We start from the raw sequence: 23593 nt of genomic DNA on the forward strand, positions 1-23593 counted from the left end.
GGGAAGGAAGGATTGACTCGAATAGCAGAAGGAGGTGGAGAAACTGAAAAAAGGTAACTGTTAAGACAAAATCAGCTAAGTGGAAGAGTTGGTACAGATCAGATGCAGTAGGAAAGGAATCAGTTACATTACAGACAAAAGAAGCTCTTCTCAAGAACAGGAGTCTGACAAGCTTTTTTTTTTTTGTGTTGGAATTTTTTTTTCCCCAATATTGTGCTCCCCGTATTTCTTATGGTTAGAATATTAGTGATTGACCTTCCATGACATAAACTTTTCACTATTTTTTTAAGTTTGTTTTATGCTTGTTTAGACTAGGTGAATACCCTACTCCAGATTAATATCCAAGATCTTAACTAAAGGAATTTAAAGAATAATTTTCTAATTTTCTTGGTATCTCGGGCTTTTAACTAACAATTTAGAAAGCCCTTCTATAACCTTAGCAGAGATTTGTGTCTTATTATTTGGCATCATATTTATAATTAACACTCAGTGTTGCTGTATCATATGTACATGTACTAGCTGGGTTGTAGCATCTGAGCACTAGGGAATCTCTTTGAAGCATACTTATTTCCCAAGAGAGAACAGGGTAGTCAGAATCCCCCACAAGTACGTTGTTTCTATGGTTTCAAGTTGCAGGCTGGGTGTAAATTGATCAGAAAACAGGTGCCAAGGATGGGGTGCACAGAGTAGGAATTTGGTGGCTATTCAAAATAAGCGTAGCCAGACAGCTGGTGCACCAAGTCCACTGCCTGTCAGGATGACTAGTGGTCTCTCTGTTCCATTGCTCTCTTTCTATTTCCATCTGTTAACTTAATTTGTAAACTGTAAAGGCCAGAGTCTACATTGTTTTTATCTGTACCTCCTAGTACTCTCAGGCCCTAGAAACAACTGAGTACCAAGAATGGGAAGAATTGTGAAATGTGACAGATAATATGACATAAGGTACAACGCATAACTTTTCTCCCTCTCACAGTTCACATCCACACACAAACACACCCCTCTGCTATTTGAGTTCTACCACTGTAAACTCTGTTTATTTTGCAAAGCGCTGAATGCCATAATGATTCAACTTATGTTTCTTCTGCCTATGTTTCTTCTATGTATGTTTTGAAGCCCATTTAACAAGTAACTTGTGCCACCATTTATGTGCCTTGTCATTTAGACATGCTTTTTTTCTGGGAGCATATGCAGTGTGTTACTGTGCACACTTTATGACTTCATGACCCCATTGCCAAGTGCAGTTTGTTGCTCTAAGCTGTAATCTGACAGCCTGCTCTGCGTATGCTCTGGTGAGAGAGACGAGGAGACAAACCACTGTATTGTGCTGGAGCCAGACGTTTTCCACTTTTGCAACACTCAGTTGCTCAAAAAGAGCCTCAGTTGAAAGCCCATTGTCCAGCTGAAGCCTGGCTACTGTAATCGTGTCTCTGTGTCATGAGTTGCTGTGCCTGGCATTTCTGTATTCCTGTGACTGCATATATGTATTTATGTACTAGGTGAATGGAATGCTGACAAGATTAGAAAACCATTTTACCTGCTGCTACAGACATAGCACAGTTCTTTCACCTCAGGATTTATCTTCTACCACCTTTTAGGCCCATTTGATTTTTTTTTATCCCCTGTCCTGACTGGCTGTGAAACTTCTCCAAAATCTTCTCATTTGAGGATTTAATCCACATGTCTTTTACTTCCCCCTTTTAGATCTTTGAAGATGGTAAAACAATCTGGATATAACAACCATCCTTGGAGTCCTTAGCAACCACTTCCCTTCCACTTGTTTTTATCATTTGTTTATACCCTTTTGGTTTTGACCTCTCAGTAATTTTTCTTTTTCTTGACAATTGCATGCAAATTATGTTCATGTTAAGAACTTCAGGCATATAATGATGTTTTACTACATTGCTTTTAAGTTACAGTTGCCATTTCCTACTGGCTGCCATTTCCAAAGTCATTGATGTTTGCTCTAATTATGTACCATTTGAGATAAACTTTGACTTTTTTGGGGGGTAATCTGTTTGTAATTGTTGTAATTATTCTGCCAAATAAAATAATTTAAAAAGACACTTGGGCTTGTCTGGCAATGCTGGTTTTTTATGAACACCAATATTACTTGTTGCTCTCAGTTCCATTGTGCTCTAAGTCTGATGTGGTTGTATTCACCTATTAATTGTTCTAGTAGTTTAGCTGAAATGGGAGGTGATTTATTAGACAGTCTATGCCAAGATTGGTCTGTTTTTCTTCTTTGGTTACGTATTTTCTCCAGTCTCCTAGTGCTTTCTAAGACTGTTTCTCAGTTCTTACGTAGCTTTGCATATTAATACATCCTTCAGTCAGTATTTACTTATTATTGATTTGCTTAAACTATAGATACTTTTCAAATTATTTTCAGTGAGAATAGGATATAATTCCTAGCATTATTAATATTAATCAAAATGGGCTTTAAATTTTTTTTTTCCTGATAAACAGGAAATCCTGTTGGTTTTCCTGTAATACAGAAGGGCAAGAATACTCTAGGCAGTTGCATTAGTCTGATCCTAAGTCCATGCAAGGCTCAAGAATGATTTTTGAAAGAGAAAATAACCGAGCATGAGGAGGACGTAGATGGCAGATGGGATAAAAAAGCAGCGTAAGTTTACTAACCTACTCTTTCTCAGATAGCTAATTTTCTACACAAAGGAAACGGTGTATGTCGTATTTATCTAGACTTCAGTGAAGCCTTTGATACAGTACTATCTGAAAATTTAATTGGGACTCAGAAGACAGATAATAGAAGAATTGCAAGGTAGGTAAGGAGCTCAGTAAAGATGACACAAAAGACATTGCAGTTTCTTCAGGATTTGCCTTGGGATTGATGTCATTTAATATTTTCAGTAATGCCCATGGCACAAAAAGAGGAAGCGTAGTAATTAAATTTGTTGATGATGCAAAATAGACAGGTATCTTTAAAGCAGAAGAGAGTAAGTTAGATGGAAAGAACTGGATAACTCTGAAGACTACACAAATAGAAATCAGATGATATCTGAATGACATTATAGTGCATAGTCATGCATTTAGGGACTTGTTAACAGAAATCAGCACTCTAAGCTGGAGGCTTATCTAATGCCCGTGATTAAGAAAGAGAAACAGCCCAGTACCTTAGTCCACTTGCAGAAGAATGTGGGGTTATCACTGTCATAATATTGTGGAAGGCAGTTGTGAACCCAGCAAAGTTTGATAGAAATTTGTGCTGGTGAGAGAAGTATTAATGCCACACGAGTACGTGACCTTCTGGAGACTACAGGTGCAGTTCTGTTTGCCCTTGTTCTAGACAGGTTAACTGGGACTGACATGGAAGAGGCTGATGGAATGATGAGAAATGGGCACTCGGTTTTAAGAGACCAAATAACAGTTTCACTTGTTTAGTGTGACAAAAGGACGAGTGAGTGTGGCTATGACTGCTATGTATAAATGCTTCAAAGCATAAACTTTAGACACAAAGAAGAACCATTAAGGGCAATGTTGGTAAAAGAATAAATTGGAATAGCCAGATATACTAAAAGAACATACTCAGTTATTCAAAGAACTCAGTTTTTTAGCAGCTCTGCCATAGCAATACCAAGTTTTAAAGTGCTATGCAATAAATTTATGTCTGAAAGGGTTACATATGACATGGTTGCTATTGATTATACAACAGCAGACTTACTGACCCAGTGGTTCCCCCACCTGTGTTCTGTCAATTAGTGATAGCAGGTGAATCCTTTATGATGCTCTTACCAAACACACCCCAAACCCATCACTCTAATCGCCAAGTATCATGAAGATACTTACACTTTTTGGACTAGGGGGCAGTAGGTTTGGGGGTAGTTGTTGACAGGTCTTTTTGTCTGTTCCCCCAGGATTTCCCACCAAGAATTCCTCTATTTCCTTCACTTTTGAAAAACAGAAATCCACACTCGCACACAATCTCCTGTCTTCTCTATTCTCCTTCCAGGACCAAAGTCTTCTACTAACTTCTCATAGTTTGCAGCTCTGCTTTGGCCCTTGGCTAGAAAAAGAGTATTGTGGACTGCTGCCTGTAGCACTCTGCTGCTTTGCTAAGATGTGAGAAGCCATGTACAGATGTCACTGCACAAGCTGTGGAAAGTGGGTTTGGTGAGGATGGAAAAGTGGAGGTAGAGGCATAGTAGGGCTAGACAGCTTACTATGAGGTCACACAGAATTGTGCAGAGTTAGGTAAAATACAAGTATGGTTGATATCAAGATAATACTGATGACTCGTTATTTTGCATCCTATAGTATTACTATCTTTTTCTCCATCTTTTGGCATCCCTGCTGTTGCCTTTGATTGCTTTTAAAATAATCAGGAGGCAAGTTTGTAATTATCTGTCTACCTCTGCAGAATAATGTTTGGAACCTCTGGAGACAGAGACAAATTCTTTTCTTTGCTTTCATTTATTCTTTTTTGCCTTTATTTCAAGTCGTCTTTCTTTATGCATGCTACAAATTGCTTATGGCATTTCTTCATTGCAGATAGATTTTAAAAAGTTAGTGGAAAGGCCTAACATTTAAAGGTAGGTCTATGAGACAGTGATGCAAGATGGTAGTTGAAGATATGCGAGTCAAGGAGAGAGCAAAAAGCCACAGTATAAAAGCTATATGATAACTGGGAAGTCTCAGAGGATAACTGGCATTACACTGTTGTAGCAATCAGATGTGTATTTTTTCCAAAATAAAAAATATAAGTGACCTTTTTTGATCAGCTTAAACTTGTTTGCATCAGATCTGTGGACTCAGTCATGGGAAACCACTCTGGATGGAAAAAAGCCGTATCTTTGTCTTACGAAATTCCATACAGTTTCCATAGGGAAATAAGGCAAAAGGAACCTCTGGGAATCAGCTAGTCCCTTGTCCTGCCCCAAGTCAGAATCTACTGGACAAATGCTTGTCTAACCTATTCTTGAAAGACCTTTGGTGACAGAGATTCCCATCCTTGCTGGACAAACTATCCCAGAACATCTCTACTTTTACTGCTATACTCTTCCTTAATATCTAATGTAAATCTTCCGGGGAGAAAGTTCAATCCATTATTTCCTGTAGTGTATGTATGGGGAGCAGCTCTTCCCTGCATTTGCTGCAGCCTGCTGAATATCTGAAGACACTTATTTTCTCTCTTTTTGGGCTTCACAGTTATCACTCTTACTGTTCTCCCCTGAACCATCTTGATTTCTCCCACACATATTTTCTCTGATGCACAGAGCTGCAAACTGCAAAGGACAGTCTGGTTGAGATATTAACAATTCATACCACAACAGAAGGATTAGTTTGGAAAGGTTCCTCAGCAATACTGGCAAAATTTAATTTTGCAGCCTCAGGGAAATGTTGAGCTGGGACTGCTTCTGCCCTGGAGAGGACAAGGTATGGGGAAGAAGGAGAGACAAAATGTGGAGGAGAAAAAGAAGAATCTAGGGTATCGTTGTCACTGCTTATGCTGCCACCAAGGGGATGAGAGAAGTGGGGCAGCATTGAGTTACTACTCTTCCGTTTTTTTTTTTTTTTATCTGCTTATTTTGTGTCAGTGTAGTACTGTTAACTCACATTCAGTTTATGATCTATTGTATCCCCAAATATTTTTTCTGAAAAAAATACTCTACAGCCAAGTTGTTCTCAATCTTCCATTTATATAGTTGTCGATTTCTATCTTGATGTGGAACCTTGTGCTATTTCTGATTGAATTACGTCCTGTTTTTTCAAACCACATCTCCAGCTTCTCAGGATTTTAATTTTAATCATCTCCCCTAGCATACCTGTAATCCCTCCAAACCATATGTTGCTAGGAAATTTAATAAGCATGTTCTCTAGTTCATTATCCATATTGTTAATGAGAATATTGAGTAATTCTGAACTCAGGAACAAGTGGTCATTTCTTTAGAATAAGCAGAGCCTCAATCTTGGGATATTTTCTGTCTGTTTTTCAGCATGTTTTCTATGCTATATCACATCAGTTCTAAAACTGTTGAGAATATTTTAAGTTTCAGTGAACAGAGCGCTACTGACTTAAGTGAAAATTGAATGAGAGAAACCATGTCTCTTGAAGGCAACCACCACCTTCATGTACTACTTTAATTACCTGCAGATCAAAAAATTGAAGGCAGCTCCAAACATATCTCCGCAAAACAACTTCGTTCATATCTTTTCTAACCTGACCATCTTAGTTTAACAATCTTAAAAACTTGAATAATAGCACAAAAGTAAAAACAAAACACATGAGGTGGCCTCTCGGAGCCCCAAGAGGTAAGGAGGAAGAATGTCAGCCTTTCCTTGAAATAAAATGGGCTAGGAATATTGCATAAAGTGAGCTTTAAGTAAGCAGTGGAGGCATGAAAGGAGTCCCCAGAGTGTGCTCTGCCTCCAAGAACTAGTAAAGGAACACAAGCATTGTAGAGAGAGTCCCATGCCACCGACATCTAGACCAGAAATAGCTGGGAGCTGCCAGGATACTTGTAGCAGCTGGGGAAGACTGGGGTTGAACCAGGCACTTTTTTTAAGAACAGACACTTCTTTTCTACACCTTTATGAAAAAAACATGGGGAAAATAGAAAAAGAAACAATTTAAAATAAAATTTTATGATTTTTCTCTTAATTTTGGAGAAGACATCCTTGCACCGTAACCTTCACCCTTCTGTGCAAATGCATTACACAGTAGCTTTTCTTGACAGTATTGTGGCGAGTGGAAGAATCACAGGAAATAGGTTTCGTTCTCAACTAGGTGATGTTGGGCAACTCACTTCCATCCATTTGTACCTTATTTTCCATTTGCAAAACAAAAGAGCTACTTCTACTGATTTCTAAAGTACTTAGAGAACTACAATCATACTAAGAGCTGAGATTTATTATTACATGATTTGGGTTTTTTTTTTTTTTTTGACTTGTACTCATTTAGTCTGGCTACAGTGAGTCTGCCATTGCTCAATTTTCAAGTGGCTGACCCTGTAATCTGGTGTTCTTTTGAGGAAATCTCTTTGTGTAATGCCTGTTAAGAGCATCCAGATAGAATACAATACATACAGTATGGTATTAAATTGAAATTCAGCAACACTTCATCATGTATCCTCCTGCTCCAGAATGTAATAAAGCAGCCGGCTGTTGATGGAGAGGGGAGCAACTCTAGCTTACTATGCTACCTATAAGCAATCAGAAAAATAGAAAAGCCTAAAACCCACAACCATAACGCACACCTCCCCGGTCGCTCCGTCCCGACAATGACGGCAACAGGGCCGCAGGGCCCGGCGCGCCGGGGGCGTTAAGCACCAGAGCGAGCTCGGCGGCGAGTGCGGGGCTCGGGGCCGCTCGCCGTCTTCTCCGGCTGCCGCCACAACCGAATTTGTGTCACGGGAATCGCAGAACGCCTGCGAACTGCCCGACTCTGCTCTGTCTTCCACCTCCAGCCCGGGAAGCCCGGCGTCAGCGGCGCCTGGCCGGCGACGTTTCCCGGCGGGGAGCGGCGAGCAGGCGCCGAGGCCCGCGGCCGGGCCCGGCCCGGCCCTGCCCGCGGCACCGAGCTCCGTCCCCGGCGGGGGCGCGGACGGGCGGAGCCGCCCCCCGGCCCAAGCGGCGCCGCCGCCTGCCCCCGCCGCGACGCGGGCTCGCCCTCCTCCCCGAGCCCCGCAGCTCTGCCTGCACACCGGCCTCCGGCGGGAGGGTTCGGTCGCGGTCCCCGGGGCGGCGGCTCGGCCCCGGCCCGGGCGGGCTCGGGGGTGGCGCGCCCCGGGCGCGGCGCGGAAAGGGTTAAGGCCGCTCCCTCCCGCGCGTCCGGCCGTCCCCGCCCGCGCGTCCCCCGCTAGGCCACGGCTGACCTTCACGGGAGCCGCGCCGGGCATGCGCGCCGCCGCCCTCGGGGCCCGCGGGGACCTGCGGGCGGCCCGCTTCGCTTCGGTTCGGTTCGACACGGCCCGGCCCGGCCCGGCCCGGCCCTCCGCCCACCCGCCCTCCCTCCCGGCCGCCAGCGGCGCGCCCGGGACCGCGGCTGGCGCACGCCCTGCCCGTGCCGGGCGCGCCGTTGCCATTCGGTGCCGATGGTGCTGGCGGAGGAGCGCGGGGGGACGCGAGGGGGGACTGCGCGCCGCGCCGCAGCCTGCAGCCGCGCCCCGCCGCCGCCGGCCCCTGCCCGCTCCGCCGCGCCGTGTGCGCAGTCGGGGCGGGCGGGCCGCCCTCCCGCGGGCGGGGGCGCAGGGCCCGGGCCGCGGGGTGCTCCGCGGGCCGGGCGGTGCCGGCCGTCGGAGGCCGCGGCGGCTGTTTGCCCGGAGCCTTCTCCAGCCGGCCGGGGCGGGCTTGAGCGTGCCGCGAGCTTCTCGTTTGTGCCATTCCGTGCAGCGGGGGCGGCTGCAGGGTTCCCCTTAAGGAATGGGCATAGCAGCACCTGCACAGGCCCGTGCCAGTAGCCTCGCTGCAGGGAACGCTGGTGCTTCCCTGGCAAGTGCAGGAGCCAACAGTCAGCGCGGTCTCTAAAGAAAATGCGTGATGTCTTGCCGGGAGCAGGGGAGAGGGCTCACGAGACGGGAGCCAACATTTCAGTGTGCTTCTGGGATCTAAAAAAAAAAATTGCAGGCTTAGTGCCACCTTGCCAGGCATGCTGACACATGGAATCATTTAGGTTGGAAAAGACCCTTAAGATCAAGTCCAGCCGTTAACCTAAGGCTACCAAGTTCACCAGGCATGTAGCAGTTTGGTTCGAGATTACACGTGCCTTTAGTTCAAGTCAACTAGAACCTCGGGAATAGTTTAGGCGCTGAATAAGGCCACACCGCTTTGCTTGGCATATTCCTTCTGAGGGACTGAGAAGGGGAGGGGGAGCTGATAACAATGCACACTGTCCCAAAATATCTGTGATTCCTATGGCTATTCCCACACAGCAACGCTTGGATTGGGGTCACCCTAAAAATCAGTGGAAGTTGTTGCCGTCATCCCCACGTGCAAAAGCCCGTATGATCTTCATGGCTTGCTCTTCGCTGCTGGCTAACGCAGTGTCTCCTCTGTGCTTGTTTTTATTACTGGTTGAGGGCAGAAATTTATTTATTTGTTTCAGATCTGATTCTCTTCTGTTTGCAGTCTCGCCAGAAAATTCACAGCCCCTAGACAAGAATTTCAAGTAGAGGAATAGAATAAACCCCTCTCGTAACCTGGCAACATCTCGTCTATTGCTGCGTTAGGCACACTGGGAAACATCAGCCCCTTGCAAGCCACAGACACACAAGGAGCTGTCGGTAAGCAGATCGGTGCCCCAGGCCACTGCTGCCTGCTCTGCCATTATGGAGGAGCCAGCGCCGCTGCTGCTCGCAGAATGGCCGCCGTGCCGCCAGCGTCTGGCGCTGCGCTAGCCGATGTCCGTCCAGGGCCACTGCAGCAGCAAGCAGTCGCGGAGGGGGTGGTCTGCTGCTTTCTGCCCCCTTCCCCCGGGTGGCAGGTGGGCTCCACGTTCCCAGCAGTGTCCTGCGATGACACGCGTTGTCGCGCAGGGCTTTGTGTGATAAGCAGCGAGCTGCTGATGTCTCACGGCAGCTGTGGTGTTAATAATTTGTCTGCGTCTGTCAATCACCTGGGGCCTCTAATGGATCCGTCACAGTGGTACCAAAGCATCCTGAGGGCGGTCACCCCGCAAGAGAGGCTGTGGGCGGCTGGGAACGTGGAAGCAAGTCAGGCGTTGTGCCGTCGCCATGCTGCCCCCCGCCCCCTTCCTCCCGCTGTTCTCACACTCTTTCTTTCCCCTCGCTCTCACACGCTGTCCCTCCCTGTTCCCAGCTTTCTGCCTCCTGCTGTTTCTCTCTCTTGTCCAAAGGGGTTAGTTCTCAGTCTTGCATGCTGGAAATGCTGCCAGTGAATGTTTCTGTGTGCTGCCCGCCAGGTCCCTGGGGAAAAGGCCTGGAAATGCAGAGCAGGAGGAGCAGTGGGAGCAAGGGAAAACCATTGTTTCTCACTGCTCGCCTGCTGCATTTTCTAATGGGAAAACACTCTCTGTGAGGTACTGAGTTTTATGTCACTGCTGAAGTTGCCCCCTCCCCCTTCCCCCTTGCCCCAGAATTTACCATCCCCTGGTGCAGAGAAGGAGAGGTTGCAGCCCTGCTACGAAAAAGCTGAGACGTGTTTTCAGTATGCCTCCTGCTTATCTCTCCTGTTTGGACAGAGAGGTTTAAAAAGCTGGATTTTCTGTCCCTGCAGAGTAAACACACAGAACCCGGCAGCACAAACTATTTCTGGCTTATCAGTGGAGGAATGCAGCAGCTGAGGCTTAGCGCGAGTGGGCCGTCAGGAAGGCCCTGAAGGGGCCCCCTCCCCACTCCGCGCTATTAGAAGTGTGAGAGCCCAGCAGGACTCAGAGGGGAGAGTTGGAGAAAAAGGCAGAAAAGGGAAAGAAAGAGGAAGAGAGAGAGTGAGAGAGGCTGAGCAGACCCTGATGGCTACAGACGAAGTTACAGGAGGGGCTCGCAAAGCTACGAAAAGCAAACTTTTTGAGTTTCTGGTCCATGGGGTGGTGAGTCGGGAAAGTTAGTGAGCTGGCTGGCTCTGAATAGAGGGATGAGTGGAAACTGGAGGCTCTGTGCTGGGCTGGATCGGCTCCTGCAGTGTGCTCCTGGGGCGCTGGTAACTGCCTTGCCAGGAGAGCACTGGGGTCTGTAAAGCCACCAGAATATGCACTGATTCATTGATAATACAGGCTTGTGTCTGGGGGGATGTGTGCTGTGATTTTTGCTTTGATTCTCCATGAATGGTGAATAGCGTGCTTTTGAGCCTGATCATGGTGCAGAATCTGCACTGGATCTGACCCAAATGGGCTTGTAGGACACTTCGTTCTGTAATCAAACTTGTGTTTTAAAAAACAATTCTGATGAAAGGCTGATGAAGCCTTGTGGTACTGCCTCTGGTTCTTGTCTCCAGTCTTGGCTCTTATGTATCCTCTGGCTACTTAACAGGTGACTTTCAGGGGCTTGAAGAGATTAGCTCTGCAGATCTGTAACAGTCTATGGGAACTCACCCATGAGAGAATTTCAGGGTGCCATGCTTAATTAAAGCAATCCTTCAGGTCTTTAAAAATCTTCCAGCTTTTGTTTAAGAATCAGGTCTTCGATCTCCATTTAAGGGGAAATGCTAACCCTGTTTTGCTGCCATTGGAAACGATGTTCTTTAAATGACTCTCTAGTGATTGAGAGCAGTCACCATTTATAACACTTGGATTTCTTGTATTTATACACATTTAACAAAAATAAGACTGTTAAATAAGAGCCCCAAGGTATGCAGATATTGTTTGGATACTGATAGTCCTGAGTGTTTTCTCTCTTGAGGATTCTGGCACTTCCTGTGACACCTTTTTGAAGACATCAGGTGGGGGCTCTTGTGCAAAGATCATAGAAATGTGCGGAGCTCACGGCAGGCTCCTAAGTTGTCTCTGTTAATCAGGCTTACTCCAGATGTGTAGGATCTAGCGTGTGTCCTGCAGATCCTGGATACGGTGGGACTTGCAAGGCTAAGGACTTTTAGGTGGCATTCTGTGTTTGCGAGAACCGTGAACAGGTGATGTGGTGCCAGTGTGCAGGAGCAGTCTGTTGTGAGATCGGCAGACGTACAGGGATGACTGAAGAGCTGGTGTGTAGGTCTGTAGCAGTGGTTTTATTGTGGATGTGTGGGTTCATTAAGGTAGTCTGGCTCAGGATGGCTATAGCTGGGCAGAACCATAGGCAAATTGGGAGGGATGGGCATATAGGATGCTTTTGCCTTTTCCAAGGTTTCTGTTGGCATTTGCACACCAGTGGTCTTCCTTTAGTATCAAGAAGAGTGGCAAAAATAGTTATGTGAATTTGCTTCTTCCACATCTAGATGGACTTCATGTGAAAGTAGCATGCTAGCCTCTTAAGCATGGGAATTTTTAATTTATACCAGAATGAATATAGCAGAACTCATTTCCATTACTTACTTGGATGCTAGAGAAGTCTGCCTTATTTGCATTTGTTTGTCATCTTCCCGCTACTTATTAGTGTGGCTGGGGCTTCTCATCTGTTATTCTGTTGCCTGAACACCTCATGTATGACCCTCTCCTTTCCTCCATTATGTGCTCCTTTAGTTCTGCTTTTGCTTCCTTGTTTGTTCTTTCCTTTAGTTTCTCCCTCATCTCAGGTTCATTTTGATCAAAACACAGGTTGGGGTAGTCAGTCTTCATTACTTAAAAATTATTTGAAAAGTTATAACTTCATTTTATCTCTTCAGGTCCTGTATCCTACCAAATAAGAGAATGTGCCATCACAGCTATTATCTTGAGTTTACATATTGCTGCCTATCGAGTTTTATTACCATCTACAGTGTGTCAGCATATGAATTAATTCCTTGAAAAATCAAGTTACATAGCAGACTTTACTGGAATTCCTTGGAGTCAGATTCTGCTCTAATTTAAGGCAAAAAATCACCTCTTCAGGTTACTTATTTTTTATTTTATCTGTGATAACATTATATGATTTGGTTATTGCAGGTTTCTTCCCCCCCCCCCCCCCAAAAAAAAAATGGGGAGAGGGAGAGGTAAATACAGGTAGAATGTTGTGAGGAAATTTTTTGCTATGCGAACATTTAAATGAATAGGATAATTTTGCAGTATTTCCTAAGGGCAGTTAGCTCTTGGATTCACTTGATCTTTCTGGAAACATATGTTCCTTTGCTAAGGTCACTTCGCCCTTTGCTCTTGTGCACCTGATCCTGCCTTTGTTCTTTTCCATATTGCCAGCTTAGAAGATGTCTTCTTCCTTGTTTGTCCCAGTCAAATAGGATACCTCTGAAAGGTGAAATCTCTTAATGGTTAAAAATCTCAATGTGATAACTCTGTTCTCATCCTGCTTGAGTTCTTGATAGTTTGTTACACCTCAGGTTAGCAGTTCTTCTTTTAAAAAGGTTAAATTTCTTTCAGTTATTTATTTTTATAGTTCTTTTACTCCTGTTCTGTTTCATCAGGGTCTTGCACATTGTATTTGTGGGAAGAGAGATTTTTTTTTTTTCTCCCAAAGGCTTCATCCTTTACTTTGTCCTTTTTTTTTTTGTTGTTCCTCTCTGCTCTTCTTCTAGCACTTTTATGGATAAATATGGCTTTAATCACCACATTTATGTTGATTTATCTCTTTATTGATGCTTTTTCTACTGTCCAGTAGTACATTTCAGGCTGTCTTTATGACATCTCCCTCTGGGTGTCCAGCTGTTGCCTTAAATTTTGTTGACCCAAACCAAGTTATTCTTCTTCCTGCAGGCCATTCCTTTTCTCAGTTTCTTCTATCCTCTAGAGCCTATTGTAGGCCTCTCTGCTGACTGGATCCCTTCAATGGATGTTACCTTTGTCTCCCTTTTTTTTCTTTCTTTCTTTCTTGCTTTTTTTTTTTCCCCATTTTCTTACTCAAACAGGTTTTTTCCCATATAGCCTTGAGAAGGTCCATGGTGCAGATCTTGTCAAAGCTTTTGTCCAGACATCTGTCTTCCTGTGACTCAATTGCAGCAATCTTCTCTTTGGTGCCTTGTACTGTCGACCTTGCCTGTGTCATCTTCACACAAGAAGCTGCTGAGAGGTTCGTTTTCTTGTCCTTTTGTTCTGACCTTTTAAATCTGCTTCTGTGTCCTTTTTCTGTTCCCACTTTATCTTCCTTCCAAAACCAATCTTCTTGCCTTTTATACACAAGATACACCTATAAAGGTCTATGTCCCTTTCTTAACTATCAAGTCATATTTGTATGTACAATATACTTGCTGTCAGTTCAAATCACCTTCTTTTTCCCATAGCTATCTTGTTCTTTGTCCTCTGTGCCATGCTTAGGAGGCTCTTCCTGTTAATATAAGTCATTATCCATATTTATTTTCTGCTAAGATGTGTTTTTGCATAGTTCCTGCTAATGTCTACAGTTTAATATTAGTTACACATCAAGACTGCTAATTTATGCAAACCTATGTATCACTTATGTGACTCCTTTGCTTATCCTCAGTCGCCTTTTTGTCTGGTTATCTACCTCTCAAATCCAGTCATAGAATTTTATGGTAAGTACAGAAACTGTTGTATGACATGGCATTTAGTACAGTGAAAGAAGGGTCTCAAAGCATGCCATCATGTAAACAAATATTTAATATAGTGATAAATAACTCGTTGCCAATGTTAAAACAGACAAAAAGACAGGTCTCGTGCCCCAAAGATATGTATGGAGTGTCTAATAGATTTATCAGTGATTTCGAAAAGGGGATGAGCAATGAATTTCATAAACAAGTTTTGCATCCCCTCATACAGCCTCTGCTACTAAGAAAGCAAGTAAACTGTTAGCCTGATTAAGAAGTGGGGCAGAGAATAATACAGAAGCAATAGTAAATCTGTGGCATACACTTACAAGAACATTTTTCTGATTTTGGTCATCTGCATGACTAACAAGCAAAAAGAGGGGTAACTCAGAGGGCAGTAGTAGTGGGAGGCCTGTGAAGACTTCATTGAAAGAGAACGGGATTTTTTTATAATACCTAAGGATGGAGACTGGTTCGGAAAATTGTAAAATCTCTGTCACTGGAGGCTTTTAGGCACTGGTTAAAGAAGTGAATATCTATCAAAGATGATGGATATACTGGTGATACTTCTCTGAAATGAGGAAGGACTGGATGACCTCAAGTATATTATAAAAATTATATTTGTTTTATTAGAGTGGGAAGAACTAAAGATATTCTCCCCAAATTGAATGGTGATCTGTTTTAAGTGGATAAAAGTGGCTGTTTCTTCCAGCCAGTCATCAGTTTGTAGAGATCACTACTAGAAGTAGTGAGGTGGGGAGAATGTTAGATTTGAAAAAAGTAGAAGTTTGCTAATGAAAAATATCCCACTAATTTTTATATTATCCTGGATATAAGTACTATCTTGTCAGAGCATAAATCAGCTAACACTAGAAAGGCTAGAAAAGAGCCTCATGAACTGTCTTTTTTTTTGGACAGTTTGTTCCACTTCCCTAACACAGGGCTGTCTGCACGGTTCTCTGTGCTAGGGCATTGTCAGGGAACAGGGCCTAACTGGAGTCACTGGTTTGCTGCGTATGTATTCCCTGTGCTGTTAAACAAGGAGATGTTTGAGCTAAGTGTAGGGCAGCCTGGAAAAATCAAGGGACCTTACCGCAGTGAAGAAATTTGATTGGGAAGGTACTTGCAGAAGACTGGTAGAGTGAAAACATTGTACAGCATTCAACCATGTAAGCAAGCTGCCAGTAGAAACTGAATGTTTGTCCTTTCCTAGCCCTGGACTAATTACAGGCTAACAAATACAGAAAAGTTCACATGTAATTAAGAAAAGAAAATCATAATAATTCTAGCTAGGGCTTTAATAGAGATCAATGTGATATTATACAATATGGGCTTGTTAAACAAATTTGAGTTGCTCATTGAGAGAACGGATTTGCTGACGAATATAGGTGCACAGATGTAATTGATCTGTGAGATGTTTCAATTGCTATTCTGTTTTTTAAAAAAGAAACACGGTAGCAATATGAAAACAGTCACACTGGATCATTTAGTCCAGTGTTCCCAGTTGCAGGGAGCAGCAGAAGACTGCATGGAGGTACAGGAACAAGGCAGAAACCTAGTGATGCGTCTTCCAAATACTCTGTGCTTTGTAGCTCTGGAGCTTTCGGACCCAAAGCTGCCCTCTATGTTTAGTACCTCTATATGGATTTTATTTATGTAGGTTAGTCCACTGGTGTCTTCCTGAACCCATATAAACTTTTAGCATTCACAGTGTTTTGTGTAAGGAATTTTTGCAGCTTGTCTTACATAAAGAAGTACCTGATCCTGCCAGCTGCTAGCTGTTGTCTAATTCTTGTAAGGGAAAAGACAGTGAGCTGTTGATCAGCCTCTTCTCTCGCCATGCTAGTCATGATGTTGCAGAGCTCTGTTGTTACCTCTCCCTTCCCAAAGCCATCCTTTTTACAGAGTCAAGAGGCACATTCTGGTAGTTCTTCACACAAAATCCATTCCATACCTTATATCACAGTAGTGGATGTGATCAGATCTATTAAAACAAGCAAGCTGATGGAACTCAAGTATGGTATATAGGGTTTGTTAGTTTCAATTCCAATTTTTTTTTTTTTCCTTGGTTGCATGCAAGTGCTTGGTTTGATGTTTGGTGTCTGATTACTCGGAGCTGTGAGTGAACGTGCATGCAATAGAAAGGTGGTCACTTAACTTTGTCTCAAGTTACAGTTCACAGTTCTGTAAATGTGATGTTTACTAAGTTAAAGATTTTTGGATTGTCATGAACATTATTTAAAAATGGGTGGAACCTGGAACACTTGGACCTTGATTCTAGGATGTGAGAGCTTTGGGGAAATGGGGGAAGGTGAATATGGCAGACAAGCAGGAAGAATTGCAATACTGGTGTTTCTGCTTACTAAATCTCTAAAAGATTCATAGACATTAAAGAAAAGGAACTCCTGTGATGTAACATCTGTAGTTAGTTATAGGAGAGGAGAGAAGCCGTCTACAACTTTTTCTTGTACTTCTAAGACTCCATTTTGAAATGGCACATTCAGTTGGGAAACTGTTTGTGCAGTCAGAAACCTGTTGCCATCAGACAATATCAGTGTAGTCTAAATTTCTTAACTGTTCCAGATACTTCTAGTGACCCGTTCTTATCTCCAGACAGCATCTGGCATCTCCTCTTGCTTATGTTTTTGCCTTATAGAAATCAGTAGCTACTGTAATGCCTTGACACGATGTGTTGTCTAGCCAAGGTAGGTTCTATTTTTAGTTTAAAAAAAATGCTGTTTGTATACTTGGTAATTGTTGTTGTTCTTCTCAAAATCTGTCAGTTTCTCTGTTAAAAAGAAGGCTGTGGATGTTCACTGCGTGCCATCAGAGTCCTCCTGCATGGTGCCAAGATGGATAGAGTCTGTCTTTCAGAACAGGAAATTGCTGTAGGTACAGCTCAGTGCTATAGTGCATTGTAGTGACTCCCTGCTCTCTGTTCAGTCCCTTTCTGAGGGTCTTGTAGATGTTTTTGCTTTTCTTTTCTTGATGCTTTCTTTTACCCATCAGTTCTCCAGGTTATTTTCCTCTGTCTGGTATGTCCAGACAGGAACCTTCCTTTTTCCTGCTTCAGCATTTTGGCTACTACGATGTTGATGTCCGTTGAGAAAAGACTCTGCAGTAGAAACACATAGAAAAGCACCACTCCAATGTTGTCTCATTTCTGTCATCAGACAGGAGAAGTTCACTTGAAGAATGACAAAGAGGAAGAGGAAAGAGGCAGTCCTCTGATGTGACAGGAGGTTCAGGCAGGGAAGAAAGTAGAAAAGCCAAATGCGTGGCTTGGGAAACTGGGCAGTGGAAGGTGGTGACAGGGACTTGACAGCAGTTGTTGGGGAGGTGGTATGCTTGCTGCACTGACAGTATGCTCAGCTTTGGAAGGGTGTAGCCAGGGCAATGATGGACTGAGCAGAGGAATGCAGGCAATCGGCAGAATTCTTAGGGACCAGTATGCATGCATGAAATATTGGTTGTGTGCCTTTGTCTGTCTGCTGTACTGTTTGGCCTTGCCTAGCTGCTCTGCAGGCAGCTCTACTGTACTCTTTTCTCCATCTTCTCAGAGCTGTGAGAGTGGTCCCTTCCGCTGGGGATGTACTGTGTTCTCTCTCATTTTCTGTAGCCCACAGTGGTTTTGCCCGCTGTCCAGTAAAGTGTTTGAAGTAGTGCAGAGTAAAACATGTATAGGGAATCAATGGAGGAAAAGAGGGGATGGGTCTGTGGGAAAGAACAGAGTTGGGTTGGGTAGAGCGGGTCTAGGGTAGATGATTTCCCAGGAAGGAGGATGTGTCAGTGCTGTTTTGCACTGCAGCCTTCACCATGGATGATACTTGTTCGGGACAGATTCCATCCCTCTGAGGAAGAGGGGAGAGACAGATCCTAACCCGTAGACAGGTGCATCTTCAAGATCTCTTTCAAAAGACATAATGGTATTGTAAGACTCTTTAGTGTCAAGACGGTTTTTTTTTACGTCAGTATTGTGAAAAATTCGATGTATTGTCTGTCACTGTCTTGCAGATGTGTTTGAGAGCAAAGTAAGCTTTTAGATAAGGTAAGGTACTACTTGTGTGTTCTTTTAGAAAAGTTTAGATAGAGAAAGCATTTCTGTATATTGGGAGTCTGGTGGGCTTGCAGCAGGGAGATGGCAGTTGTGTAGTGAGTAATATTTTATCTACGGGTGATACTGGAGATAGGAACATGAGAAGGGAGGGGAAGGAATGAGGCAGGCAAGGGGTGAGATTGAATATGCTTTTGCTAGAGCTGTCTCCTTTTTCTCAGTTTTGCCCTTTCTCTACGTTTCTCTATTTTGATACTTAACAAAGGGAACTGAAGGAAGTTCAAAGTTGTCAGACTTAGATCGGGAGTAGATTTGGCTTGCTGAGCTTGTTCTCCAGGCCTTAAAGTATCCTTTATAGAAGCAGAAAAGTGGGCCTGCAGTCTCATCCTTGTGGCCAGACAGTCTCCAGGAGGGATGAATACGAGATGGCTGCGCTCAGGATCTTGTCTCTTCTGAATGACTGTCAAATGTCCCCGGCTGATTGACAGGCAACAGCAGGCCCAATGGTCTGCTCTTTGCTGGAAGAAGGCCACAATGTGTAGACTGACAGACAACAGAGAGATCTTAAATACAAGCTCAAGTGAGAAGCATTTTCTGGGCCATTTGTTTCTGCTGACTCTGCCTGGGTCAGAGGGTGGGGGTGAGTACGTGGGAACGGAGAGAGCTGCTCTGTTCCAGCAGTTTTCATAGCTCCGTGTTTATGGGAGAAGATGCTTCCAGCTCTGCACAAAGCCTCAGTTTTGGCTGTTTGCTGCCTCCTGCTGCTTCTCTGCTCAGTGGCCATGCCCACAGTTGGTTTCCTACGTGAATACTTGCTGAGTTCACCTGCTTGGCTTCTGTGCTGGTCTCTCTCCTACCTCAGCCTTCCTTCTCTGTCCGTACCAATTATAGCCATTGGTTCTTTGCTGATCATTCATTCCCCTTCTTTCTTTCTGCCGTTTTCCTTCATGCGTACAAGTGCAAGGAATAGCTAAGACTTGTGATGATCAGGGAGGGTACTGAGCTGGGGGCTTTGGGGACTACAGTGGATATGGGTGGTTAATTTGGAGATGCAGGTCCAAATTATATTTAGAATTATATATTATTATAATAGCTATCATAATTATATGTTCAGAAATTATAAAAAGATGAGATAAAGATGAAATAAACTATTTTTTAAATATTTATTTTATTTTATTAACAGCGCAAAACCCATTTTCTTCCCACCCCCCAATGGACTGTCTTGCATGCCCTCTGGGGTGCACACACCTCACTTTGGAGACCAGTAGTGTACTTCTCCCAAGTACTTTCTCAGTCTTTAACTGTTGATAACTCAGAGAAGTTTCTGAGCCATATATGTTTTCCATGTCGTTAGCAGCCCTTTGGAAACGGGTTCCGCAGGCTGACTACCCACTGTGTGGCAAACTACCCTCTTTTCGTTGTCTGTGAGCCTGACTCCTCCTAGCCTCCTCTGATGGCCATAGTTTATTATTCTGGAAGGGGCAGTGAACAGTCAATCCCCAACTGCCCTCTCCAGGCCACTCATGATTTTGCAGAGCTCTATCTAGCAAATGCCCCCTTAGATTACCTTGGATCACCTCCTTCCAGAGGGAAAATCATAGTATATTTACTTTTACTTATGTGGATGCAGTTCCATATCGTAATCATTTTTGTGCCATTCTTTGTACTTTTTTCAGATCTACTCTACCATTACTGAACTGCAGGAGCCAGAACTGCACACAGCATTCAACATGTGGGCAAACCATGGACAGTGGCACAGTGATGTTCTCTGTTCCCTTCCTTGTCATTTCTTTTGTTTAATGGCTTTTTTTGACCTCTAGTAAGCAGTGAACTGATTTCCGCCCCCCCGCCCCCGAAGTGACTGTTTAAGCTCCGAGATCTTGCTTCTGTTGGGCAACAGTCAACTCAGAGCTCACTGTTTTGTATGTGATGATTGGATTGTTTTTTCCTGTGTAATTCACTTCAATATGTATTGAAATCCATTTTCATCTTCCTTTTAAGTGTTCATTCTGTCTCATAAAGTCCCTCTGCAGTTCTCTGAAGCTGGCCTTCATCCTTGCCAGCTTGAATAACTTAGTGTTACCAACAAACTTTTTCACTTCCTTGCTTCTTCTCTCTCTCTCTCCCCCCCCCCCCCCTTTTTTTTTCCCCAGGTTGCTTATGAATATGCTGAAAAGCCTGAGTCCCAGCAAAACTCTGCATGTGCCTTCTTTTTATTTTCAGAACCAATTACTTTTACCTCATTTCTATCCTTCAACCAATTATTTATCCATAATGGAAGCCATTCCTTCTTGGTTTCCTTAAAAGACTTTGTAGAGGGACTTGACTTTCAAAAGGCTTTTGTGTATGATTATTCTTATTCACATACCGGCTCAAATGCCTATGGAGTGTGTGTGTATTTGTCTGAATTTTCACACATACGCAGACATATAATAAACATCTTGATAATTCTTAGAATGAAACTAAGCTCTTCTCTCTGTTTTAAATTGCATTTTACAGGTGGTGATTATTTTACTGGTGTTTTTCCTTGACGATTATAAACTTTCAGGATTTAGAATAGAGTTTACTGTGTGTATTGTACAGCATTAAGCTTGTGATTTGACCCAAAAGTGTTTCTTCAGAGCACTCTGAAGTCAACATAAATGTCAGGACTTTAGAATGCCTACAGGGGCTGCTGACAAATGACCACATTCCCCTTTTTTTTTTTATTTTTTATTTAAGAGGCTTGATCAGAGACATGACCTTTTCTTAAAGGATTCTTGTCACTTTGTGAACTTACACTGCTCTCCGGTGTAGGTGAAGGAGAGGGCTTTTAATGGAAAATGTTTTATCATAGTGTTTTCATGGTTCACCTTTGCTTGTTACAGTCTCCCTGCTGATCAAAGCAGCCTGGTAGTCAGTGCAAAATCTGAGGCACTGTAAATGTGAGCTTGCTTGTAGTTTTGATTAGCATGTGAACTGCACCAGTTTGGACTGCGTGTAGCTGCCATGGAGCTTTTTCTTTGGTCTGAAGGTAGAGCTTTCTGCTGTAAGCTGGCCTGGATATGTTACTGACCACTGAGTGTTTTCCCAAGCCTAGTATTTTTCATCCCTGTTTCCTCTCTACTTAAACACTGAATGCCTCTTTACAATGTCCAGGAAATACCAGTCCAGAGCTCATGTGCTCTGTGTTGCTGCTTAGTGCTTATCAGGATGGTCAAAATGGGGAAGTTGCTGGAGCTAGTGTCTGATTATGTACAAATGTCTTTGCAGCTGAAGAAACGGGGACCAAACTGTCTCTTCTTTCTGTTTCGCTTCTTCTCTAGCGACCTGGGATGCCATCAGGAGCTCGAATGCCCCATCAGGGGGCTCCCATGGGTCCCCCAGGCCCCCCATACGTTGGAAGCCCCTCAGTGCGACCTGGGATGCCTCAGACTGTGATGGAAACAACAAGAAAACGCACTGCACCACAGCAGGTCCAGCAACAGCAAGTGCAGCAGCAAGTGCAACAGCAGCAGCAAGCTACTCAGAACCGAACTAGGAGGTGAGTGTTCTGGAAAGAAAACATGGGAGGACAATTTGAGGAAGAAAAAATGATACCTTTTAGCAATAGGTAAGACCTTTAAGTTCGAATGAGGCAGATTAGAATATTTATATATTGTCAGTTTCTTAAAGCAGGAAAAACATTGGTAAATTTTACTCTTTACTTTGTGAATGGTCTTGAACAAACTGACCTTCACTAATGTCTGGTTTTGCAGTTATAATGCTTTCACCTCGCAGGGTTATCGGGCTATAAATCTGGCCATTATATTTAGCCTTTAAAGTTAATGAACAGTTCTCTTCTAATATAGTACAATTAGTGTATTATTTGTTATCTGTTCTGTATAGTTCCTCTGATTTCTGACTGGCTAACAAAATGGTTTGTAAATGAGACAAGTGGAAAAAATGTTTGGTTGGTCATGTGAATACTTGTACTATGGTCACTCAGGAGAGTGGTCATAAAACTTGCAATTGTCACAGGCATTCCTACATATAAAGTAGAGAGAGATGCAAAGGAGATAATTCCATAGAATTAGAGGGATCTTTTTAAAGGAACTTTTTAATATATGCTCATTTTGTACAATGCTGAATGCATTCTCTCTTAAGTAACAGTTTGCCAATTTCTTTTTGCAACTTATTAGACCTCAGCAGTCTTGAGTTCTAAGCTTGAGCCAGTTCCTGATAAATATGTAGGGTGCAGTCATCTAGGTGGTCTGCCTTTTGCAGAATCATTATAGGCGTATATATAGATTCAGACAGTGTTCTGGTGGTGTCATCGAATCTAGCTGTAGGTAGAACATGACTCTCTAAGCTCAGTGCTTCAGGAGCCCTGCTCTGTCCAGGTTATATGCCTTGGATCAGCAAGCCAGACTTGGGAATGCTTATATCTGTGATGCATCTGGAAAGGACACCAATCCTGAGAGTATTAACATATTACGATTGAATAAGATTGAATACAGAAGGAATGCGTGCGAGTGCAGCATGTGAGCACAAGAGATGCATGTGCATCTTGGAGGCCTTGCCCAGCACTAGCTGAAATGCACATTCCACAGCACGTCCCAGGAAGTACTCCAGGAAACTGCACAAAGTAATGCCTAGCCTTCAAATATACAGGGTAGATATAACCTGAAAAATTGCCACTGCTGGATAATTAAGGTAAACTTTAGTCACTAACTAGTTTCCAGAGATCATTAAAGAAGAGTAGTTTCTAAAAGTTGATGGCCTAACTCACAGAAGGAAGCAGTTCCCCTTCCCCAGTTCTTAACTTCAGGGCTTCTAGTTTGGAACCCAGCAGTAATCTCAGCTCACACCAGTGCTTCCTAGGTACTCAGGAAAGTTTCTCTGTTTCTTCTGCCGTGCCTTCCCTCCAGATAATGTGTTGAACATTTTCCCCTCGTTCATTTCCACCTCCCTGTCGTTTTCCATTGAAATTTTTCTGGTTTTTCAGGCAAACTTTCTGGCACCTTGGGTCCATTTCTGGGAGTAATTGAGTCCTATGTTTTATGGCACAAATGGGCCAAGAAGGTGTAGTCGTCCTTTCTTGGCAGGTTTGGTGGAGACAGAAATCTCATTTCTGTAACAGACTTTTGGAGAACTAGTTGAGACCCAAGTTGTTGGGGGTTTTTGGTTTGTTTGTTACTTGCTTTTTAATTGCAAGCCTTTGGGGTTGTTGCAGGTGCATGCATATCCCATTTCCCTTTGGGAGGGTGGAACTTGCTCAGGCATTACTTCCAGATTCTGTGAAGTGTTTCAGTGCAGATTTGATTTTGTGAGCTGTGGAAGGTGTTGGAGATTCACACCATGTAACGTTCCAGTCCTATTATTCCTGCAGTTTTACAAAGGGATGTTGCTCACCTATGAAGTTGGGTGTGACTGTGTAGATGAATTTTCTGACCCCGAGGAAGGGTGTAGTTTGCACCTCCGGGCACAAAGAGTTCCTCAGGCTTGGTTTATATGGGGATGGGGAAGAATCTAAGAATC

The 23593-nt window shown here is 43.6% G+C and overlaps 1 protein-coding gene across 10 annotated transcripts in view; it reads left to right on the forward strand.

Moving 5' to 3' along the window:
- The window catches only part of SMARCD3 (SWI/SNF related, matrix associated, actin dependent regulator of chromatin, subfamily d, member 3), a 121500-nt gene that overhangs the window by 36681 nt on the left and 61226 nt on the right, over window positions 1-23593 (forward strand). For 6 of the 10 annotated variants that reach the window (XM_030008862.1, XM_030008860.2, XM_030008858.2 and 3 more), the window contains one exon: window positions 21400-21617. In XM_030008862.1, coding sequence (XP_029864722.1) covers window positions 21409-21617 — 209 coding nt within the window. In that variant the 5' untranslated portion in view covers window positions 21400-21408. Of the gene's footprint in view, window positions 1-9084; window positions 9240-10274; window positions 10505-16823; window positions 18675-21399; window positions 21618-23593 lie in introns of those variants that run through there. The other 4 variants (XM_030008859.1, XM_030008864.2, XM_030008855.2 and 1 more) reach the window with 4 other exon arrangements.

The sequence above is a fragment of the Aquila chrysaetos genome, chromosome 3 (genome assembly GCF_900496995.4).
Source record: "Aquila chrysaetos chrysaetos chromosome 3, bAquChr1.4, whole genome shotgun sequence".
Lineage (NCBI taxonomy): Eukaryota > Metazoa > Chordata > Aves > Accipitriformes > Accipitridae > Aquila > Aquila chrysaetos.